Here is an 18,943-nt window from a genome sequence, read left to right as displayed (position 1 = left end):
GACATTGTATATGGCTGCACCCATCCCATGGCCTGCAACAAGGTTGTTTAGCCTAGTTTTAAAAACCTGTAATAAGGGAAATTTTGTTGCCTAAATCTCCTTTTTCGCTACTTCATTAATCTTCAAACTAAAATGTTTTTCCTGATAGCTAAGCTAAACTTCATTACTGCAAATTACCTCCACTGATTCTTGTCCTTCCCAGGCATATAGGATGTTCAAACAGCCTTGTATATATTGGAAGACAGCCCCTGTTGTATCTTCCCTGGTCTGAACTAACTTCCTCTCTTCAGCCATTCCTCACATGTCCTAGTGTAAACCCTTTCCCATTCAGATTGCATATGTCTGGACTATCTCTCTCCAGTTTGTCTGTGTCAGAGCGTGGTGACCAAAAGCACAAGAGGCAGTGAGACTTCCCAGTGATCAGGAGGATGGGATAATTAACTTCGCACATCAGTTTCCTAGGAACCAAATCCCCAGAAAACACCCTAAAATGAGTTTTCCCTTTGAAATGTGTTTAGGTGTGTGACTCAGGATGGAATTTTCTTTTGCACTCCAGTCTAGGCAGCAATTCCTATGCTGTTTTTCAACTTCCAAAGTGTAGAGCTTTGTTACTGGTTCATGATGTAGTCTTGTTGACTTGGGATCTGGTGAGTGAGTCCCTCTGATGCCTGACCCTGTCCTTCTGGATGGCTGTTAGCCCTATATGGGTCACCCATGACTCCAGCATGCTCTCTGTTCCTTTAACCCAGTTAAATTAATGGCATTAATGACCCAGCCCAAGCCAAGAGTAGCCTGCAACAGGATGCCCCGATGCCAGATAGCCATCCACTTGACAGGCAACCGTCGCTAGCTTGCTCCTTGAACCTGGCCTTGGGGTTTTCTTTGCAAGTTTCAATCTCACTTGCAAAAGCCACCCTCACAGTCTCAGGAGCCTGACTCACTGTGGTGAACCTCTTTGCCAGGGATGCCTCGGCCCCGAGCCACTCACGCAATGGCAGCTACGGCGAGACAGCGCTGGAGGTGAGGGGCTGGCAGGAGGAGGAGGAGATCGTGCAAGCCAACCGCCGTTGCCAGGACATGGAGTACACGTAAGGGATGCTGTGCCATTCCTGCTTGTTGTGGGGGTGGGGCTGGGTTCAGATAAACCAGGATGCCCTTCTGTTCCTTCCTACGTGCCCAGAAAGAATGGGCTTGGCTTCACTTTGATTTAGTTTTGCTCTTCAGCATTCAAACAGGGATTAAAGAGTTGTTGTCATTAGATAACTTCCTCCCTGTCTTCTTGTTAAGCCTTCTGTGGCAAACCCAACATTTTTACAAAACAGAGGCTGTTCCACTATTAAAAGTAGTCTGTCATGCAAGGACACAAATGTGCAGACACTTTTATAAAGAAGGTGTGTTTGTTGCTTTTGGAAAACACCAGTGATTGTTTTTACCGTGTTTGGGTTTTGTTTTTCACTCACAGATGCAAGCTACTCCTGCTTCCAGGGAAGTAGTGGAGTTTTGCCACTGGCTTCATAAATATAGATTAGCATCTTATATTTACATTGCTAATTAAACATGTGATGATGAAAACTAATGCTTTCACTGCTTCACAAAATGCACCTGCATTGTATTATATATTGTGCAGCACAGTCAGGCTAGCCATTTGACTGTCACAGTGTACACATTTTTGAAAAATACCGTTTGGTAGTTGTTCAGTATGATTTGGTGTTAAACATTCCTGGAGAAGAGTTCAGATAATCCCATTTTTTTAGTGATTTGAGAGTCTTCAGGGTCTGTATGAGAGAAGTAGCAATCTTTGCTCAGCTCTGAACACCATGTGCTGATTGTTTGTGCAGCAGTGAGGGAGAAGGAAGAGCTCAGACCATCTCTTAGAGAAACCAAAAGGAACCTTTCCCCTCACTTCAGCAGATCTTTACTCCAGCTGACAACAGACCTGAATCCTGGGGTTAACTCAGTCTGCCAAAGCATAGTTTCCAGATTTGGCCCTGGGTGAAATTTGCCTGTGTGTTTGTAATGTGAACGTAGCAATGTGCTTAAGACACTGCCCACTGCTCCTGCTGGGTTAGTAAAGCCATAGCATAGATGGGTTCAGTTAACCTTGCAGAAAAGTTTTGGCTTAATAGCTAGAAATGCTGTCTGTTTTGAAGTGCATGGTTATCCTTGGAGGAGCTGCTAGGAGCTGCCTTGTCCAAGTATCTCAAAACCAGAGAGGACAGAACAGCAGGGCATCTGCCTGGAGGCCTCCCTGCTGCCCCTGGGTGTGGAGACCTGCCCATACGAATGTTTTTTCCATTCCTGTAAGCAGAGCATTCATATTTTGGCAGAATAAAGAATCTCCATGCCAAAATAATTGAGAAGGATGCCATGATCAAGGTCCTTCAGCAGCGGTCACGAAAGGACCCTGGGAAAGCTGACAGTGCCAGCCTGCGACCGGCTCGGTCCGTGCCCTCCATCGCCGCTGCTACAGGTGTGCATTCGCGCCAGACCTCGCTCACCAGCAACCAGATAGCTGAGGAGAGGAAGGAAGAAAAGCTCTGGAAGGGAAGCATAGGTGAGTTCAGTTTTTGTTTAAGCTTTGGCTCATCCATTACTTTGTCGTAATCCTTCTGCTTGAGCTTAGCAAAAGTGCCTTGGCACACATTACCCTGACAGCTCATTTCCAGAGCACTTTCCATGGGCAGAATGTGCGTCCTTGTGCTTAAGTCAAAAATCAGTCATTCTTTAACCTTGCATTGTATCTAAATTACATTTTTATTCATATTAAATCATTCTGCACTGATTATAGAAAGCCACAGTTGAGGGAAGTCCTCCCAGATACAAGCACATAATGTTTGCAACTTCATGGGAGTAAATAACAAATTTGGGCTAGAAATAAAGCCTGACTAAAGTTAATCAAGAGGGTGAGCATCCCTTTGGATGGGACAGCATGATGTGATGTGGCAGATGAGATGTGAAAATCAGTGTAGGACTGCCCGTTGTTTGGGGCCACATAGGATGGGGGTGTGGAGGTGTGCAAGGCTGTGTCAGGAGTAAGTGCCACTAGGATGGGATGGGAAGCTGCTTTCAAAAAGCTGTTTTGTAAGAAAGTACATATGGATGCCAGAAGAAGCAGCATCAAGGGGAAAAGCTAAGCCAAACTAAATGAGTGGAGACATACCCAGTGTCTTATAGCTCCAGGGTGGGATGGGGGACAGCACATGCGTTTGAGCCAGGATATGACTGACCTCTATGTGTTTTCAGGGCTGCTCTTGGGAAAGGAGCACCATGACCACCCATCAGGCTCTTCACAGCCTCCTCCTCTGCCCGCCTTGTCTTGCATGCCCGTCCCAGTGCCGGCAGCCTCCCACGCGAAGACGGGCAGCAAAGACAGCAGCACCCAGACGGACAAAACTGCTGAGCTCTTCTGGCCTGCCACCGCCTCCTTCCCTGGCCGGGGACGCCTGGGTACCACCCCATCACACAGCCCAGCCCCACGGCCCCTGGGGACACGAGTGGCCAGTGAGAAACTGGGTGAGCTCTGCCAGATCCCTGTGTCAGTGCAAAATGTCAGCACCCCCAGGGCTATCAGCAACCCCCAGAGACACATCAGTGTTAATGGGGGCAAGGTGTGTGTATGTGATACTGCCACAGTTTGTAAGGTGCAGTGGAGGTTTCTTCAAGGAAACTAAAATGGTTGAGAGAGAACTTTCTAAGGCTGCCCAGAGTGGCTTTGCAGAGCTTTGTGCTTGGCAGCTTCTGTAGGGCTATGTTCACCTGTGGCAGGCAGAGTTTGCAATTATTCATGCTGCCAGATATAAAACTGTAGAGTTTCACACCATGAAAACACTCCACACCTGCTCACATACTCAGACTCTTCTCTTTTTTTCCAACTGAAACCGTGGTTAGTTAAAGCACAATTTTCTCCCTAATTTCTAAAGGAAAGCTGAGGGAAATAGTAAGGAGAAAGTGGAGATCTTTTTTTTAGGGGGAATGGAGAAGTAGAATTTTAATTATTTTTGAAAGGTGGGAGCTGCTGGTTTGCAGCCTAGCAAAGGAGACATTTATTTTACAGACATTATTTTGAAAAAGTCTGTTTCTTACACATTCATCTCCTCTCAAAAGCAAGCTTTCCCTCTAAAAATGTGCTATGTATTATTAAAAGGGCTGACTGTCACAGAACTAGATGGTCTTTAGCATCCCTTTCAACTCAGGTCATTCTATGATTTTAGCTAATGAGGTTCTTTGGTTTATATCTCTTAAATACCATCTTTGTGCCTGTCCTCGGGGTCTGTGCACACTGACACCTGCTGCCATTGTGCAGGGAATTCAGCATCACACGTTCCTAGTGTCCTGAACAAATTTGGCTTTCAGTATGTAGGATGTACAGGTAATACATGTCCTACCTTCCAGGAATAGGTTGATATTTGCTTTGAACAATTTGCTATTGCATTTGAGATGAAGACTAACTTTCCCTTCTTTCCATTACAGAGAACTCCAGCCACGGGAAGCTGCCTGACAGCAAAGGCAGAGTGAGCAGCCTGCTCCACAAGCCTGAGTTTCCAGATACAGACATGATGGAAGTCCTCATCTGAGCAGAGGACAGCATCTCTGGGGTTTTGTGTGTGTACAGCTAGGCCCAAGATGGTCCTCAGTGTGCCAACCTTAAAAACTAACCCTGAGAGTGTGAAAAAGATGGAGTTTATGCCCAAATTGAAGCTAGAGTCTGATATGTTGAGACTTTTGACCGGGCGAGAAGTCAAGAGCACTGAAGAGGAGCAATGAAATGAATGTCTGGGATTTTCTGAACAGAAGGGGTCGTTGAAAATGGAGAGTGGTGTGAGAAGGGGATCGTTGAGGAAAAAGGAAACTGTGTCTTCTGGCATAAAGAGAAAGTAGTGAAGTTACAGACTGGTTGCATGCTGCCGTTCTGTTTTCCTGCCTCTGCAACCAGGACAGGAAGCGAAATCCCATCTCTTTGGAGGCCAGAGTGAGTTTCTGAGTAATCCAGGAAAAACTTGCATCTTCCTCAGTATCGATGCATTTCTCAAAAGTTTCAATCTCAAAAATTTCACTTGTCAATTTTTGTGAATAATTGGTCTGTAGGTGTAAACGGCAGGTTCTTATAAGTATTTGTTTGAGTGACATTGGTGTGGTTTTCCTGGGCAGGCAGGTCAGGTGCCTCTTTCCTGGCTGGCCAAGTGTTTCTCTTGGAGCCAAATTTACAGTACAAATATTCATGTCTCGCAACCTCAGAGCTTGCTGAGACTTCTTTTTTTGGTAGGAGCAGTTGTTGGCTGGAATTCTCCTGGTGGATGAATGTAGAAGAGGGGGGAGGGACCCTTCTGAAGCAAACCCTGTTGTAACCATAGGAAGGTTTCAGGAGGGAAAGTTGGGGGAGTATCCCAGCAGCTCCCTAAAGGGGCTGTGCACTATAGAGTTCCTTCAGAGGGGAGCTGCATGGATGTGTTTTTAGAGGAGTTAAGCTGGGTTTGCATGTGAGATCAGAAGATACCTCTTTCTGGGCACTGGTTCATAGTATTGGAAGAATGAGTGTGTTTGTGGTAAAAACAAGATTTTTCCTTACTTTCAATTCTTATAGCCAAATCCTACCTTCCTTGAGCGTACAAACCTGCTGTTCAAGCTGATGTGGGACTGGACATTAAAGGGTGTAGGAGCAGGCTGGGAAGGGTTTAACTGAAAAGCAGTATGTGAGCATCATGTGTTTTCTGTGCTGAGCTGCACGTTTTTTTCACCTTATTTTACCCAGGGTGGAACATTTCTCATTTTCAGCTTTGTCCCTGAATTCAGTAAGAGGCAGCCAACTCACCCGCTGTGTTACTTGTGGCTTCGTGCACTGCACATGCCGATAGGGAAATTTTCCTATGTGAGGCATTTCTGTATTGGCTCTGTGATTCCTGAGCCTTGTGGTGCACCATAATGACTTTAAGGAGAGCTTGGCTGTGAGAAAAAGAGCGATGGGATCTAATGTGAAGCTGCCTAGAGTGGAAAAGTGATGGTTGCTAGAAGTAATCATGCACTCAGGGCTGGCTCAAAGTCACTTCTTTCCATAGGTAACAAATCAGAGCCCTTGTCTGTTGAGAACACCAGGCATTTTAAACTCTGCTTTCACCGAAAACTGAAGTCCTTGTGAACTCAAAGCCTTCACAGGCCAGAGCCTTGTGCTCAATATTGCCTGGCTGATAACTTTTTTATGAAAAAGAACAAAATTGCTATGTTAAAGCTATGCACTTATTTTTGTGTGTACCTAGAATTAGACATATGTTGTTGTCACCCTCTTTCTGAGTTTTGCACTTGTTAAACATAGTGGTAGGTCAGTTGTGCAGGAAGCAAACTGTGTGTTTCAAGTATTAGCAGCTTTGCATTGTGAAACCAAAGGTATAAAACCCTTGGAAGATGTTATGCAGCTTAATATATGCCTTGTAAGATAATTTTACTTTTTTCTCTAGAGTTAATTTAAACATTGTAATTGTTTGCATAAAAGCCGGGACCGCGTGTGACATCACCACGGACCCACCTCCATGGCCCTTCCTCAAGTTTCTGTGGGAAGAATGGGGCAGGAGAAAGACAAATCAAGGGAATACAAGTAAAATATTGGTGACTATTTAATTGCATTACTTTTTATCCAAGAAATAAGGATACCCAGGTGCTTGGATGTCCCTAAGCATTTTATTACCAGCTGTAATATTTTTTTTGCTGAAACTCTTTAGTAAGTTGTGTACAGGCAGACAGTGAGGCATCCAGGAGAAACAGTGCTGGATCAGCATGGATCAGCATGGATCAGCTCTTAGTTATGTTTGGTAGTGGTTCAGCTCGATTTCTCCAAGTCAGCTAGAGTACAGCACTCCTCCTTGTGGAGACCACAGTCTTTCCAGTTTCTGCTTTCCAAAGCTGGCTTTACACTTTATGCTGCCCCAGATTCATGGTCACATATAGGAAACTGTTAGAGACAGTGTGTAGGACACTCTTGCTGTAGGCAACAGCTCAAATAAACCAAAAGGTTCATTCTCACCAATTGTGTTGAAATCAAAAGATGTTAGTTTTCCTGGAGGGAAGGTCTGGAGGGCCAGTGTGTCTCCCTGCAGCCCAGGTGCTAGCAGGACTTGCATGGAGTACTACTGCCATATGTCAGTCCCGCTCAGCAGAGCGGCGCAGCTCCCTTTGTGCTGGCTTTCCCAGTTCTTTGAACTGTTTTGTGCTTTTGGGAAACTGTGCTGTAGCCATTCCAGGTGATGTTGGTGGTAACTAGTTGTAAAATACTGTCATTTTTTATTGTTGTTGGTTGTATAGAGAAGTTTGTATACAGTGTTGTACAGCTGGAGGGTTATTTGTACATAGGGGGAAAACAAAGAATGTTATGTGTCACCCCCAGTAAATGTTGATACTGTTGGTCAGCCAAAGATTTCTTATTCTTTGCTGTTTAAATTTGTGCCTTACTATTGTATATAATAAATGTATAAACATGTTTATTTTCTCACTTTTCCAGTGTGAATACATTCAGTCCTCTGGAAGAAAGGACTTAAAAAAAAATCTTTAAGCTTTGCAAACAGTGCGCTAAGACTAAGATGGGATACCTCAGGGACTTTTAAGGTTGCATCTTCTTCATTTTTGGCAGTTTTTAATGAAAGGCCCCACAGCAGGTGACACCAGTAGGTGTATGTGGGCATGAAATCAGTGGGTCTCCAAGGCAGAGGATCAAACTGAGAGCTTGCCCAAACAAGAAGAGCATGATTTTAGTGAGATCATCTTCACTGGAAGGAAAGGAGAGTGGAAAGTTAATGAGATACTTTGGTGAAGATCTGAGTATTTTTTAGCCCTATGTTCCTGCTAAGCATAGAACTCCCACTGATTTTTTTGTACTTTATTCTTGAGGGTCTGGAGCTTCTTTATCTGGCAGATGTTGGATCAGTGTGAGTGAGGTACCTAAATACCTTTTATATGTAGATGTTCTTGAATGATATACTCTGCTCAGCAAGGAATAAAGATCAGATTCCATTTCATGCTGTAGTGCAGGCAAGGGGAATGCTCCAGCCTGGTGGAAATATTGTTCCTATGTTTGTTTATGGAACTGAAATAAATGGGGGGAAGGGAGCAAAAGTTAGCTGAGTGTCTGGCTTTGAGTAAGGGAGCTTTGCTCAGCAGGCTCTCACATGCTCTTTAAAGTGTCTGTTAAAAAATTCCTGAATCAGGTCCCAGGGAGCTACAGGCATGAAAGGCATGAATGCCACTAAGGGCCTCTCTCTCCTGTGAGTTTTTCTCTGCCTGTCCCAACCTTCTCTCCCCAGATCCTTGCACATGTTGAAAAGACCAACCTGTCCAGAGCAGGAGTGTGTCAGCAAAGATCCAGGGGGGCTGCAGAAGTTTGAGGAGCAGTTTGCTTCACCCAGATCCTGGCATGGCGTGTTCCCTGTGCAAATGCAGGTCAGTCTGACCCATCTGGTCACTGCATCTTCAAGACATGGCAGCCAGAAGTATTTCTTGTGCCAAGAATGAAAGTTTGGTGACTGTTGAGCTTGTGGCTTTTGAGCTTCCTTCAAGTCAAGATTTGACAGTAAAATTTGTTACATATCTTGTTTTTCAAGGTCATGGAAGAAAAGAAACTAACAGAGGCCAAACCAATATTAGGATGGGAAAAGCCTCATGGCCAGCTGTGTTCAGGTATAACAAGGAGGGGCTTATTCCATTTTTGGGTTGTGTCTTCACCCAACCCAAATGCTCTGGCCAAAAAAAAAATGTCACTGTAACACTCTGCAGGTTAAATACATTTTGCATATTAACGTCAGGAATAAACATGCAAAGAAGCCAACTTCGGGAGTCAGTTTGTTTAGACATTAAAATCCAGGATTCCAAAAGTAAGTAATGGACTTGCAACATGTAAGGAAAGAGCTCAGAAGAACTAAAAATATTAGCAAGAGCCATTTAGAGGTATTCAAAAGTCTAGTCCCACCCAAAATGACCAGACCTTTTCAGGCTTCACTTGGATTCAGTGCACTGTGCAGCTGTGACATCTCTTCTGTGCTGGTTACCATGTTCAGGGCTTTCTCCTCCCAAAGTTTGAGAGGGGCAAATGTACAAACAGCAGTCAGGTGCATTCTTGGGGAAAAGCTGTGATTTCCAACATCTTTAAATACCTTCTGGGTCTGGACTTAAGGTACACTGCAGTGAAACGTGTGAAAAGTTCAGATCTCACTCCCTGGAGGGAAGGATGCTGCCAGGTGTCTGCTTGTCATCAGAATCCCCAGTCTGGGGTCTGGATGCAGCCCAACAAACCGGGCTGTGTTCCTCGACCACTCTGAGTCAGGTAAGTCAGCCTGAAGGTGGTAACTCCCTTCTCTGCAAACCAAAGCAAGTGGGGAAAACAGGGCACAACGTCCACAGTGCAGTCCCACCTGAGAGAAGGGTAAAACACGAGCAGCTGTCATCGTGCCCCTGTGATTAATGTTCATCCAGACCTTAAGCTGCGGCTTCGAAGCCTTGTAAAACCAAACGCAAGTGCCCAGCATTCCTGAGCTATAAAAGGCCCAGGAATTCATTGACTCGAGGTATGAACACCACAAGCTATTTTCTTTCATACCGACCACTTCAGCTTTAGATGAACAAAGTATCAGTGTGCATATTTTCCAGAGTAACCCTGCATGCCCCTGCTGCAGTCCAGAACTCAGTCATGTGCCAGTACCCTCCAGTTTGACACAAAGCAGGGCAGCAGTTAAGAGATGAGACCCAGGTCCGTGTTGGCCTCCCATCCTGTTAGAGGCTGAGGACCTGCAGCAAGGTTTAGTGCTGAAAGGGAACTTTTTTCCCCAGGTACCACGCGATGAGGCAGTGATGGAACTTTTGGCAAGTTAAAAGTTGGAAGATGGCAGTGCCACCACCTCTTGGGAGGTCATACCCACACCTGACCATTGTGGTGGCTCCTCCAGCTGCTTGGTGGACTCATTAACTCCTTCTTCATGGCTCCCCTGGTCCCTGTGTGCCCTGGGAACACCCTCAGTCCCCTGCAGAAGCAGGATGGACAGCCAGTGACCCTCCAGGCATGTGAAGCTTCCTACAGGACAGCTGGGCTCAGAATGAGAACAGGGATCCGTGGTGGCAGCTGACATCCCTCCGCCAGTCCCTGGTTTGGGACTTGGTCAGCCCAGGTCGGAAAGGAAGGAAGGAAGGGAGCTCCAGGAGGGAGAAAGGTGTAAAGTATGAGGAGATGGAGGTCTTCTTGCTTGGCCAGTTACTTGCAGCATATTTAAGACGACCCTTTTTGGTAGGCTTGCTATTAAAACTGCAACGCAATTTGGTGTGCAAAAAAAAGAGCTGCTTGGTGTAAATTCTATCTGAATTCATGGAAGGGACCTTAAAGACCACATGTAGTTCCAACACCCGTGCCCTGGGCAGTGACACTTTCTGTGAAACCAAGTTGCTCAAAGCCCCATCCAGCCTGGCCTTGAAGATTTCCAGGAATGGGGCATCCACAACTTCTCTGGGCAGTCAGTGCCAGTGTCTCACCACCCTCACAGTACAGAATTTCTTCCTTATGTCCAATCTAAACTTTTCCTCTTTAAAGCCGTTGCCCCTTGTCCCATCACTACATGCCATTGTAAACTCCCTCTCTGGCTTTCTTGTAGCAACCCTCTCGTAGCTCTGGCTTTCATCCTCTCAGTGCACATCCTACCCTGCTTCTCTGCTGCACCCTCTCACCCTGAGGCCTCCAACATTTTTTTGCAGCTCAACCCTGCCAGAAACAGGAAGGGAAAGCCCAGGCGATCAGGTTCTCATGTGCCACCAGTTTTACTGTTCAGTTTTAAGACTGAACAGGAGCTTGAGAAGAAGGGGCTGCCCTCATCTAGATGCTTGTACAGTTCCTTGCACTGTGGGGCCATGTGTGGTAGCTCCAAATCATACTCTCAATCTGTAAATAAGGGTATTTGTTGCTGCTGATGACTATCTGCATGCCAGCTCTGTGCACCTCTGCCTTTAAAATGAAATCATTGTACACATTTCCCAAGCCTAAATCTGGTGCACAAGTCAGAGCCCTTTCACTTAAGGTGTTAAATAATGCCTTATCCTCACCACAGGACTTTTTTTAGATGGGTGAGCCTTTCTTTTCAGATGCCATGAGTGCCTTATCGTGTTACCCAGATGGCTGTGTGTGCTGGCTCTTCTGCCTGCAGGGCTCTGAAGCCTCACCCGACCCCGAATAAGACTGCACCACCAGCCTACACCATCCCATCCACCACTAACAGATCCCCTGCGCCATTCTCCAGCAGCCATCTGCCAGCTCCTGGGCAAAGCCAGCTGGCAGCAAAGTGTCTGCCCCTGTGGCGAAACTGTGTGGGAGCCACTCCCTCTGCTGGCTCATCCTGCCTGCTCTTCCCTGTTGCTTAAACTGGGAAGGAAGGCTCTGGGGGTTTGGGTTTTGGTCTGAAGGGTGAGTCCAGCATGTAAGGCTGATGCTAATACCAGCAGTATTATAGTAACAGTAATTATAGTAGCAGTGGTAGTAGATGCAGAGAGAGAGCAAGAGGAATAAGATTAAGACAGACTAGGAGGAACCTGATCTAGTTGAAGATGTCCCCTGTCATTGCATGGGGGTTGGACTAGGTGGCCTTCACTTTCCAGGTGAGCACTGTACAGGTAAAACCTGTACAATGGTACAGGACCTAAGAATAATAAATGAGATTTTTAGACCACGGCATCCCACGGTCACAGATCCTTATACCTTGAACCAGGTTCCCTCCTCACATCACTGCCATTCAGTGCTTGATTTAAATTATGCTTTCTGCAGATGCCTACTTAAAAAGGATAGTAAAGAGTATTTTGCCTTTGAGTGGGAACAGGAGGAAGAAGGGAAAATGGTAAAGCAACAATTGACATTGATGGTCCTTCTGCAGGGATACACAGAGGTACCAGTCTTATTCAGGAAAGCCTTACAAAAAACATTGAAAGAATTTACTCCATGCCTAGGGATTACGTTATTGCAGTATGTGAATGACTTGCTCCTATCAGGAAAACAAGTGAAAATGGTAGAAGAAGCAAATGCGAAATTGCTTAATTTTCTAGCTTAAAAGGGACTTGAGAGTATCTAAAAAGAAAACACAAATGGTGGAAAAAAAGGTTAAATATTTGGGACTTGTGGTGTATTGATCAAGAGAGGATGCAGGGAATTTTAGAAGTACCATTAAACAGGACTAAAAAGGAGCTGCGACAATTTTTAGGACTAATAGGATATTGCAGGACCTGGACTGAGGATTTTTCTATTTAGCCAGATCCCTGGACGACCTTTAAATGCACGACAGCCCCAGTGTTGTGATATGGACACCAGAAGGAAAGCAGAGTTTTTAAGTGTTAAAAAGCAGACTGAGGGTCCAGCCCTAGCCCTGCCAGATAGGTAAAAAAATTTTGAATTCTCTGTGGATGTTAAACAGGGCCATGCCAAAGGAATTCTAGTGCAAGAACACAGGGATACTCGAAGGCCAGTGACCTATTTGTCTACAGTGTTAGACACAGGAATGAGGGGGTGGCTCCATTGTTTGCAAAATTGTGCAGCCATGACTTTAATGGTAACTGAGGCCTGAAAACTAACGGCAGGAGAATTTCTTATTGTTGGAATCTTGCATCAAATTAAGGCTTTGTTAACCAAAAGAGTCTCTAAATGGATGACTAGTGCTTGGTTATTACAGTATGAACCTTGTTTAATGGAACAGGAAGATTTAGAATTAGGAAGCAGGGAAGGGTTAAACACAGCATCCTCTTTAACTGGTCCCAAGGGAGGAGACCTGAGGGAAATTTATGACTTTATTCAGGTAATAAATATATCTGCATACCCCAAGGAGATAATGAATTTTCCTTCTTTGAATTAATGTTTGGGATTCCTTACCCTGTTAATTCTCAGCCTAGAAAGGAGGTGGAAAAAAGTGAAAACAGTATGTGGTCAGAATACTGTCTCTTATGAAATCTCTTCTACAGGAAGCTCAGTTAGCACAGACCCTGCCTTTGGACTTTGCTGTTCATAACATCCAACCAGGAGACTGGGTCCTACTTAAGGAGTAGAAAGAAGCAACACTGATGGCAAAGTGGTGCAAACCATACCAAGTGTTTTACTGACCACAAAAACAGCAGTCAAAACAGCTGAGCACAGGTAGACCCATCATACTCAGGTCAAGGTCTCTAAAGCCCCAGAGATTTGGAATTCTCAGCTGGAGGAAAAAGATGGGTGACCTTGTCTACCTTTCTGCACAAGCAGAACAGAGCAGTAGCTCCAGATGACCTACAAGGACCTCGAGTAACTGGTGGACTAATATGAACTGTCATTGTTCCTAAGCTGTTTCTCAGGATTTATTTGCCATGCCTGGTGCAGAGGCCAGATGAGGAAAGGTTGGCAGGGAGTGCTTCAAATGTTATTCCTTTTATTTGTGCAGTAGCAGTTTTCATTGGATACCATGCCAGGAGGAAACAGTCAAGTTATGGTAACAAAGTTTGTAAAGATAAACTGAGAGTTAAGAAGAGGAGGGAATGATAGGAGAAAGGGGTGTTAGTGTCTTCACAAACAACTCAGTCTAAAAGGACTGGTCGGGTTCTGGAAGAATGGATGTGGGGGTCATCATGAACATCAAGTGGTGCAAGTTTGTTGCAGAACCAAGCACAGCCTGAACTTCTGATCTTTAGGGTAAAATGTGTGGGCTTAGAGCTAATTCATGAGTTGAGGTAAGGACCGGGAGAAAACACTTCAAGGGCAAAAAAGGCTCAACTTAAGGTTGCAAAGTGAATTAATTACTAACAGAATCAGAGGAGGATAATAAGAAATAAAACAAGCCCTTAAAAACACCTTATTCCCCCCAGCCCCTTCCTCCTTCCCACCAACAGCGCAGGGAGACAGGGCACAGGGGTTTTTGGGTCAGTTCATCACCGAGATTTCCTTCCACTGCTCCAGGAGAGGAGTCCTTCCCCTGTGAGGCCGTGGGGTCCCTCCCACGGGAGACAGTTCTCCTGAACTTCCCCAGCGTGGGCCCGCTCTCAGGAGCAGCAGCCCCACCGCCCCTGCTGCAGCCTGAGCCCCTCCCACGGGCACACGGCCCTCCCGAACTGCTGCGCCGGGGCTCTCTCTTCCACAGGATGCAGCCCTCCAAGGACAGGCTGCTCCAGCCTGGAAGCAGGGCCGCTCTCTCTCCACCAGGTCTCCCACTGGATCACAGCTCCTCCAGGCTCCGGTGTGAGCACCTCCCCCAAGGGCTGCGGGTGGATCTCTGCATCCCCCATGGACCCGTGGGCTGCAGGGGCACAGCTGCTTCACCATGGGCTGCACCTCGGCCTGCAGAGGAACCTCGGCTGCAGTGCCTGGAGCACCTCCTGCCCCTCCTTCTCCATTGACCTTGGTGTTGCCATGTTGTTTCCCTCACATGTTCCCAACTCCTTCTCTCTGACTAGAAGCAAAGCTGTCGGCGCCTTCGTCGACAAACACGACGGGGAGCCTGGTGCTCCAGGAGCCTTTTATTATTTTATTCCTTTATCAGCCTCACATACCGAGTTGAAACAGAGCTGGTACAAAGCTCGTGCTGCCAAGGACATCCAACAACTTCCTGATTGCAAAGCATTTTTAAAAGCACCTTAGCCAATCAGCATGCTTCTAAAAGTTACAGACAGCTGTCTTAACCAATTCATAATAGCGCACGTACAACTGTTAAATATAATGCTGGCTTGTTATGCCGTGACATAACAATACACAATATCCCATTATAAGGCTTAAACTTATCTATGCTAAGCAAGACTTTTCCAGCCTCAGTTTTCCTGGACCTGTAGGACCTTTTATTCTCTCAACCCTGACCCTAAGCCAAACCTAAACCTAGGCTTAAGCCTAAGCCTAAACCAAATGGCAGCTTGGCACTGTGGCAGAGGTCCTCATTGCCACAGGTGTACAGATTAAAAAGTGTGGAGCTGGCAGTGTAGCACCCTTGCACTGCCTTTTTGAGTGCCAGCATCCCTGGAGCTGTAGGCTCCGCAGCAATCTGAACCTTAACCCAAACTCTAATGGTAGCTTATTGCTGCTGCTGAGATCCACATCACCATGGCTAGATGCAAAAAGGGTAGAGTGAGCAATCTGGGTACCCTGCCGTGATGAAAATCCTTCATTTCATGAAAGTAAATGAAATCTCGAGATTTCAATGAAAATTATTTCATGATTTTTGCTTCATTCTGATGCACTTCCTTTCTTTCAATTCCATTTCATTTTTTTCCACTTAAGTCCTTCATGAAATTTCTTCATTTCATGAAATGATATAATTGAAATCTCAAGATTTCATTTCATGAAATAAATGAAATGAGGAATCAAGAAATAAAGTGAAATGAAAAGATAGCAAAGGAAATAAAAAGCCGCAAAATTAAATTGAAAAAATATATTCTGACCTACTGAATGCTGGATTAAAAAAACCCCAAAAGGATCAAGCCCTGGACTCACTCCCCCACTTCCAAAAGTTGGTTTTGCTGAAGACCCACTTTGTTTGTCCCACAACATCCTTCATGCTCCCACTCCACTATCCCCGTACTTCCTGTTTCTGCTGCATCAGGAAAGAAAACTTGTGAGGAGTTTTCAATTCCTGACAACTCTTTTCTTAGGAAGAGCAGCTGCTGGGTATGATGATGCCATAATGATGCCATTCGGCATCAAACCACCCCTCCTATGCCCAGCTTGCCACCTCAGATTTGGAGCTGGTATTCTCAGACACACAGTTACTTGCTGTCACTGCAGCTGGCAGGGGCAGCTCACCATTTTCCTGCCAAGTGCAGACTCCCTGCACTTGGCAGGAAAATACATAGCTGACTCTTAGGATGTCCAGGATATTAAAAAAACCTCTTTGGTTTATTGTTATTTTCACTCTAGAAATCGTATTTCACTATAAAAAAGAATTCCAAGTATTTAGAAACATCTTGGTCTTGCTCTCCCATTTACAACAGCAAGGATCAAGACTAACTCCACCGCAGCCAGCAGTATAACACTGGGATAAAACCAGAGCCATGCCAGTCACAGGATTAACATCTCAGAGCACTGTTTTTTGAACATTCTAGGACAGAAATTAGAGCTTTAAAATCTTCCAGCTCCCTTTCAGATGCCTCTTAACTGACCACAATCTCAGATGTTGCTCAGCATTTCCCCGCAGACACTGAGTGCTTTGGAAAACCTGTTGACAGGCCCCTGAACTGGTTGTCAGAAGAGCAACTATCTGTGCTGAGAATCTGAAACTCATTTTTTGGGGCAGCTGAAACAACTGCTGCTTGAGCTGTGGAGAGCAGACAAATGAGTCCATCTGGTCCCACTTAGTGAGTTACCACCTCTTTGCAGGAGTGGGAAGAGCTCTTTTCTGTCCATGTTACTCTGCTCATCTTTCCTGTTTATCCATCACACTCCTTCCGATCTATTCCCTTTAGATCTCAAGATCTATTCCCTTTACTTAATTTCACCATTTTATTATCTTTTTTCTTTCTGCATCTGCTAGTTCTGCACTGTGTTTCCTTCCAGTTGAGTGTGGTCCAAACACCCTCCAGGTCTTCTGTGAAATCCCTCCTCACATTCCCTTGTACCAAGGCACTTTGTGGTATCTCTGCATTTTCTTGCAACACACTCCAGTTCTCAGATTTGATACTCTTGGCAAGGAGTAATTTTGGGGGGGGGGGGGGGGGGGGGGGGGGGGGGAGGGGGAAGGATGAAATTAAATAACAAACCCACTCCAAACCAACAAATGCTGAAGAGGAGCCAGCAAGGCTACAGCAGTTGAGGAAAGGAAAAGCTTTGTCCATAAATGCTCCCATTTGCAATCAGCAATTGCTAGCAGCTTTCTATTTTACTCTATAGGCAAGAGTAAAATGAAAAATGTTTCTGATACATATCACTGCTAATTGACAAAAAATACTTACTTTAAAAATGTGGAATTTTAATAAAATCTTCATGCCAAAGGCATTCTCACTCTAGATCCAGAAATGCTCTCATGCTCTGCAGCTACAGCTGAGCACCTCAGCAGCCAAAGGCATGTCCCAGGCTCCATCCTCCTGCAGGAGTCTCACCTGGAAAGTGTGAACTTACCCAAGGGACCAACGCTGAGCACTGCTCTCTCTGTCCCCTGCCTTGAGCAACATTAACTCAGATCTTCTGCATCTCTCTTGTGACCACCTTATGCTCTAAGGTGGTTCAGCACTGCAAGGGTAAAGGTACACCCACTTCCATCACGAACAGAGCTCCAGAGCTGGGATACCAGCACCCTGTTCTCTCCTCAGATCCAGCACTGGGACTGGAAGAGTTTACATGCCTGAGCCACTCCTGTAAATTCACACAAACTGAAGCAGAGCCAAAACCTGAACCCTGCTTCCCTCCCATCTCAGAGCAGGGCTAAAATCATTGCTTCATTCCTTTGCTTCATGCCCGACTCCATGAATATAACAAGTTTTGCAATACAAGTCCATCAAGAGGAATAAAATCCAGGCCACCATCTTGGCTGCAAATAGACTCCAGAGGCCTAATTACAATCCCCTGCTCTAACGCCCACCATCTGGCTTTTATTCTTTATTGGAACAAATGGTAGAAAGGGATATTTTATAAAGAAGGACTTTTATTTGATTTTTAATTTTTTAAAAATTATTTGGCTCCAGAATTTTCTAAAATTATTCCTTCTCTCACTTGAAAAGAGGATGCATTGAAAGAGAGAATATACATTTTTAAAAGCTGGTGTTTGAAAAGCAAGCATAAATTAAAAGATGAGGTGGTGTAAAACAGCTAGAGATTTCAACATCTATGAATAATTTCTATAGCTCTGAGAAAACGTGATTCATTGTTGTTACCATCAGTTTATCTGTGCTCCAAGTGAAATGAATTCAGCCCTCAAAGTTTTGAACCACAAAGAAGTTCCAATGAAGTCTTATCTTCTAAAATAAATCATAATGCTGCACTACCCAAAACAAATCTTGCAGTGAGAAATGTGATGAATCCATCTATTGCTAGGAGGAGTAATTGGGGAAGTTGGTTTAACGCACTCATTTCAGAGGTGCAAGTGGCAGTTCTCATCAGCAGAAGAAACAAACCCAACAGGACCCCAACTTCTTCCACTCTGTGTTTGGTGTTGACAACCTCCACTGCTGCCTGGTTTCACCACCAATCCCAACCACCCATGTACCACCAACTTCAACTGGGCAGCCCCAAAAGAAAGAGATCAGCCACAAGGGACCCCATCTGAAAGCAGGCAGGCTAACTGGCAGATGTATCCTTCACCCTCATCCAACCAAATTCACAGCTTGTTCTCCCAGTGCAGGAAAAATAACCATTTTTCACTGGAGGAAGCCTAACTGCTTGAAATCCCATCCACTAGAAACAACTGAAAAGAAACAGAAACAGCCCAATTTCTTAACAGGAGTATTTCTGAGACAAGAGCTGGTTGGAGTGGCAGATTTGTAAGTAACGCTGATACCAAGGGGAGAGGAGCTCAATACTCAGCAACCAAACACAACTTTTTGTGGGACAGAACACCCTGTTTTCATTCTGCCCTTCACCCTGACTTCTGAGCATCTAAGCTCTTCAGACTATAGCCTGCTTTACAGCCTGTTTCCATAAAACTTATCATAACAGATGCCCATTGTGGTCTTTAAAATGATATTCTAGTATACAACTTAGAAGTAATCTTTTCCTATGCAGATGATACTGATTTCAACACAGAACAAGCAGATTTCTCTGTTCCATTCTTCCACCTCCTGTACAGTGCTTCTTCCCTTTACTTCCAAATGTATTTCTTAGGCTTGGTGGCAAACTGGGATTTGGATTAGGAGACATAATTTGCTTAGATCTACATGACCCCTTCTTCTCATTAGAGGTGCACTAGGCACATTAGAATTCCAAGCAATTTTGTGCTTGGCTTTTTCTTTGTCTGGTTCTGTTTTTTAATGAAAGTTTCCCACTTGAAATGACAAGTTTTGGTAA

General features: G+C 45.1%; 1 protein-coding gene across 2 annotated transcripts in view; it reads left to right on the top strand.

Moving 5' to 3' along the window:
- AMOTL1 (angiomotin like 1) overlaps positions 1-7,473 on the top strand; it is a 58,701-nt gene extending 51,228 nt beyond the window's left edge. For both annotated transcript variants that reach the window (XM_069015173.1, XM_069015181.1), the window contains 4 exons: positions 963-1,088; positions 2,328-2,554; positions 3,244-3,513; positions 4,471-7,473. In XM_069015173.1, the coding sequence (XP_068871274.1) occupies positions 963-1,088; positions 2,328-2,554; positions 3,244-3,513; positions 4,471-4,574 (727 nt within the window). In that variant the 3' untranslated portion in view covers positions 4,575-7,473. The remainder of the gene's footprint in view (positions 1-962; positions 1,089-2,327; positions 2,555-3,243; positions 3,514-4,470) is intronic.
- The last annotated feature ends 11,470 nt before the right edge of the window (positions 7,474-18,943 follow it).

This window comes from Aphelocoma coerulescens, chromosome 1 (assembly GCF_041296385.1).
Source record: "Aphelocoma coerulescens isolate FSJ_1873_10779 chromosome 1, UR_Acoe_1.0, whole genome shotgun sequence".
In the NCBI taxonomy this organism is placed as follows: Eukaryota; Metazoa; Chordata; class Aves; order Passeriformes; family Corvidae; genus Aphelocoma; species Aphelocoma coerulescens.
Note: the sequence above shows the minus strand (reverse complement) of the source record. Positions and strands in the feature narration are given on the sequence as shown.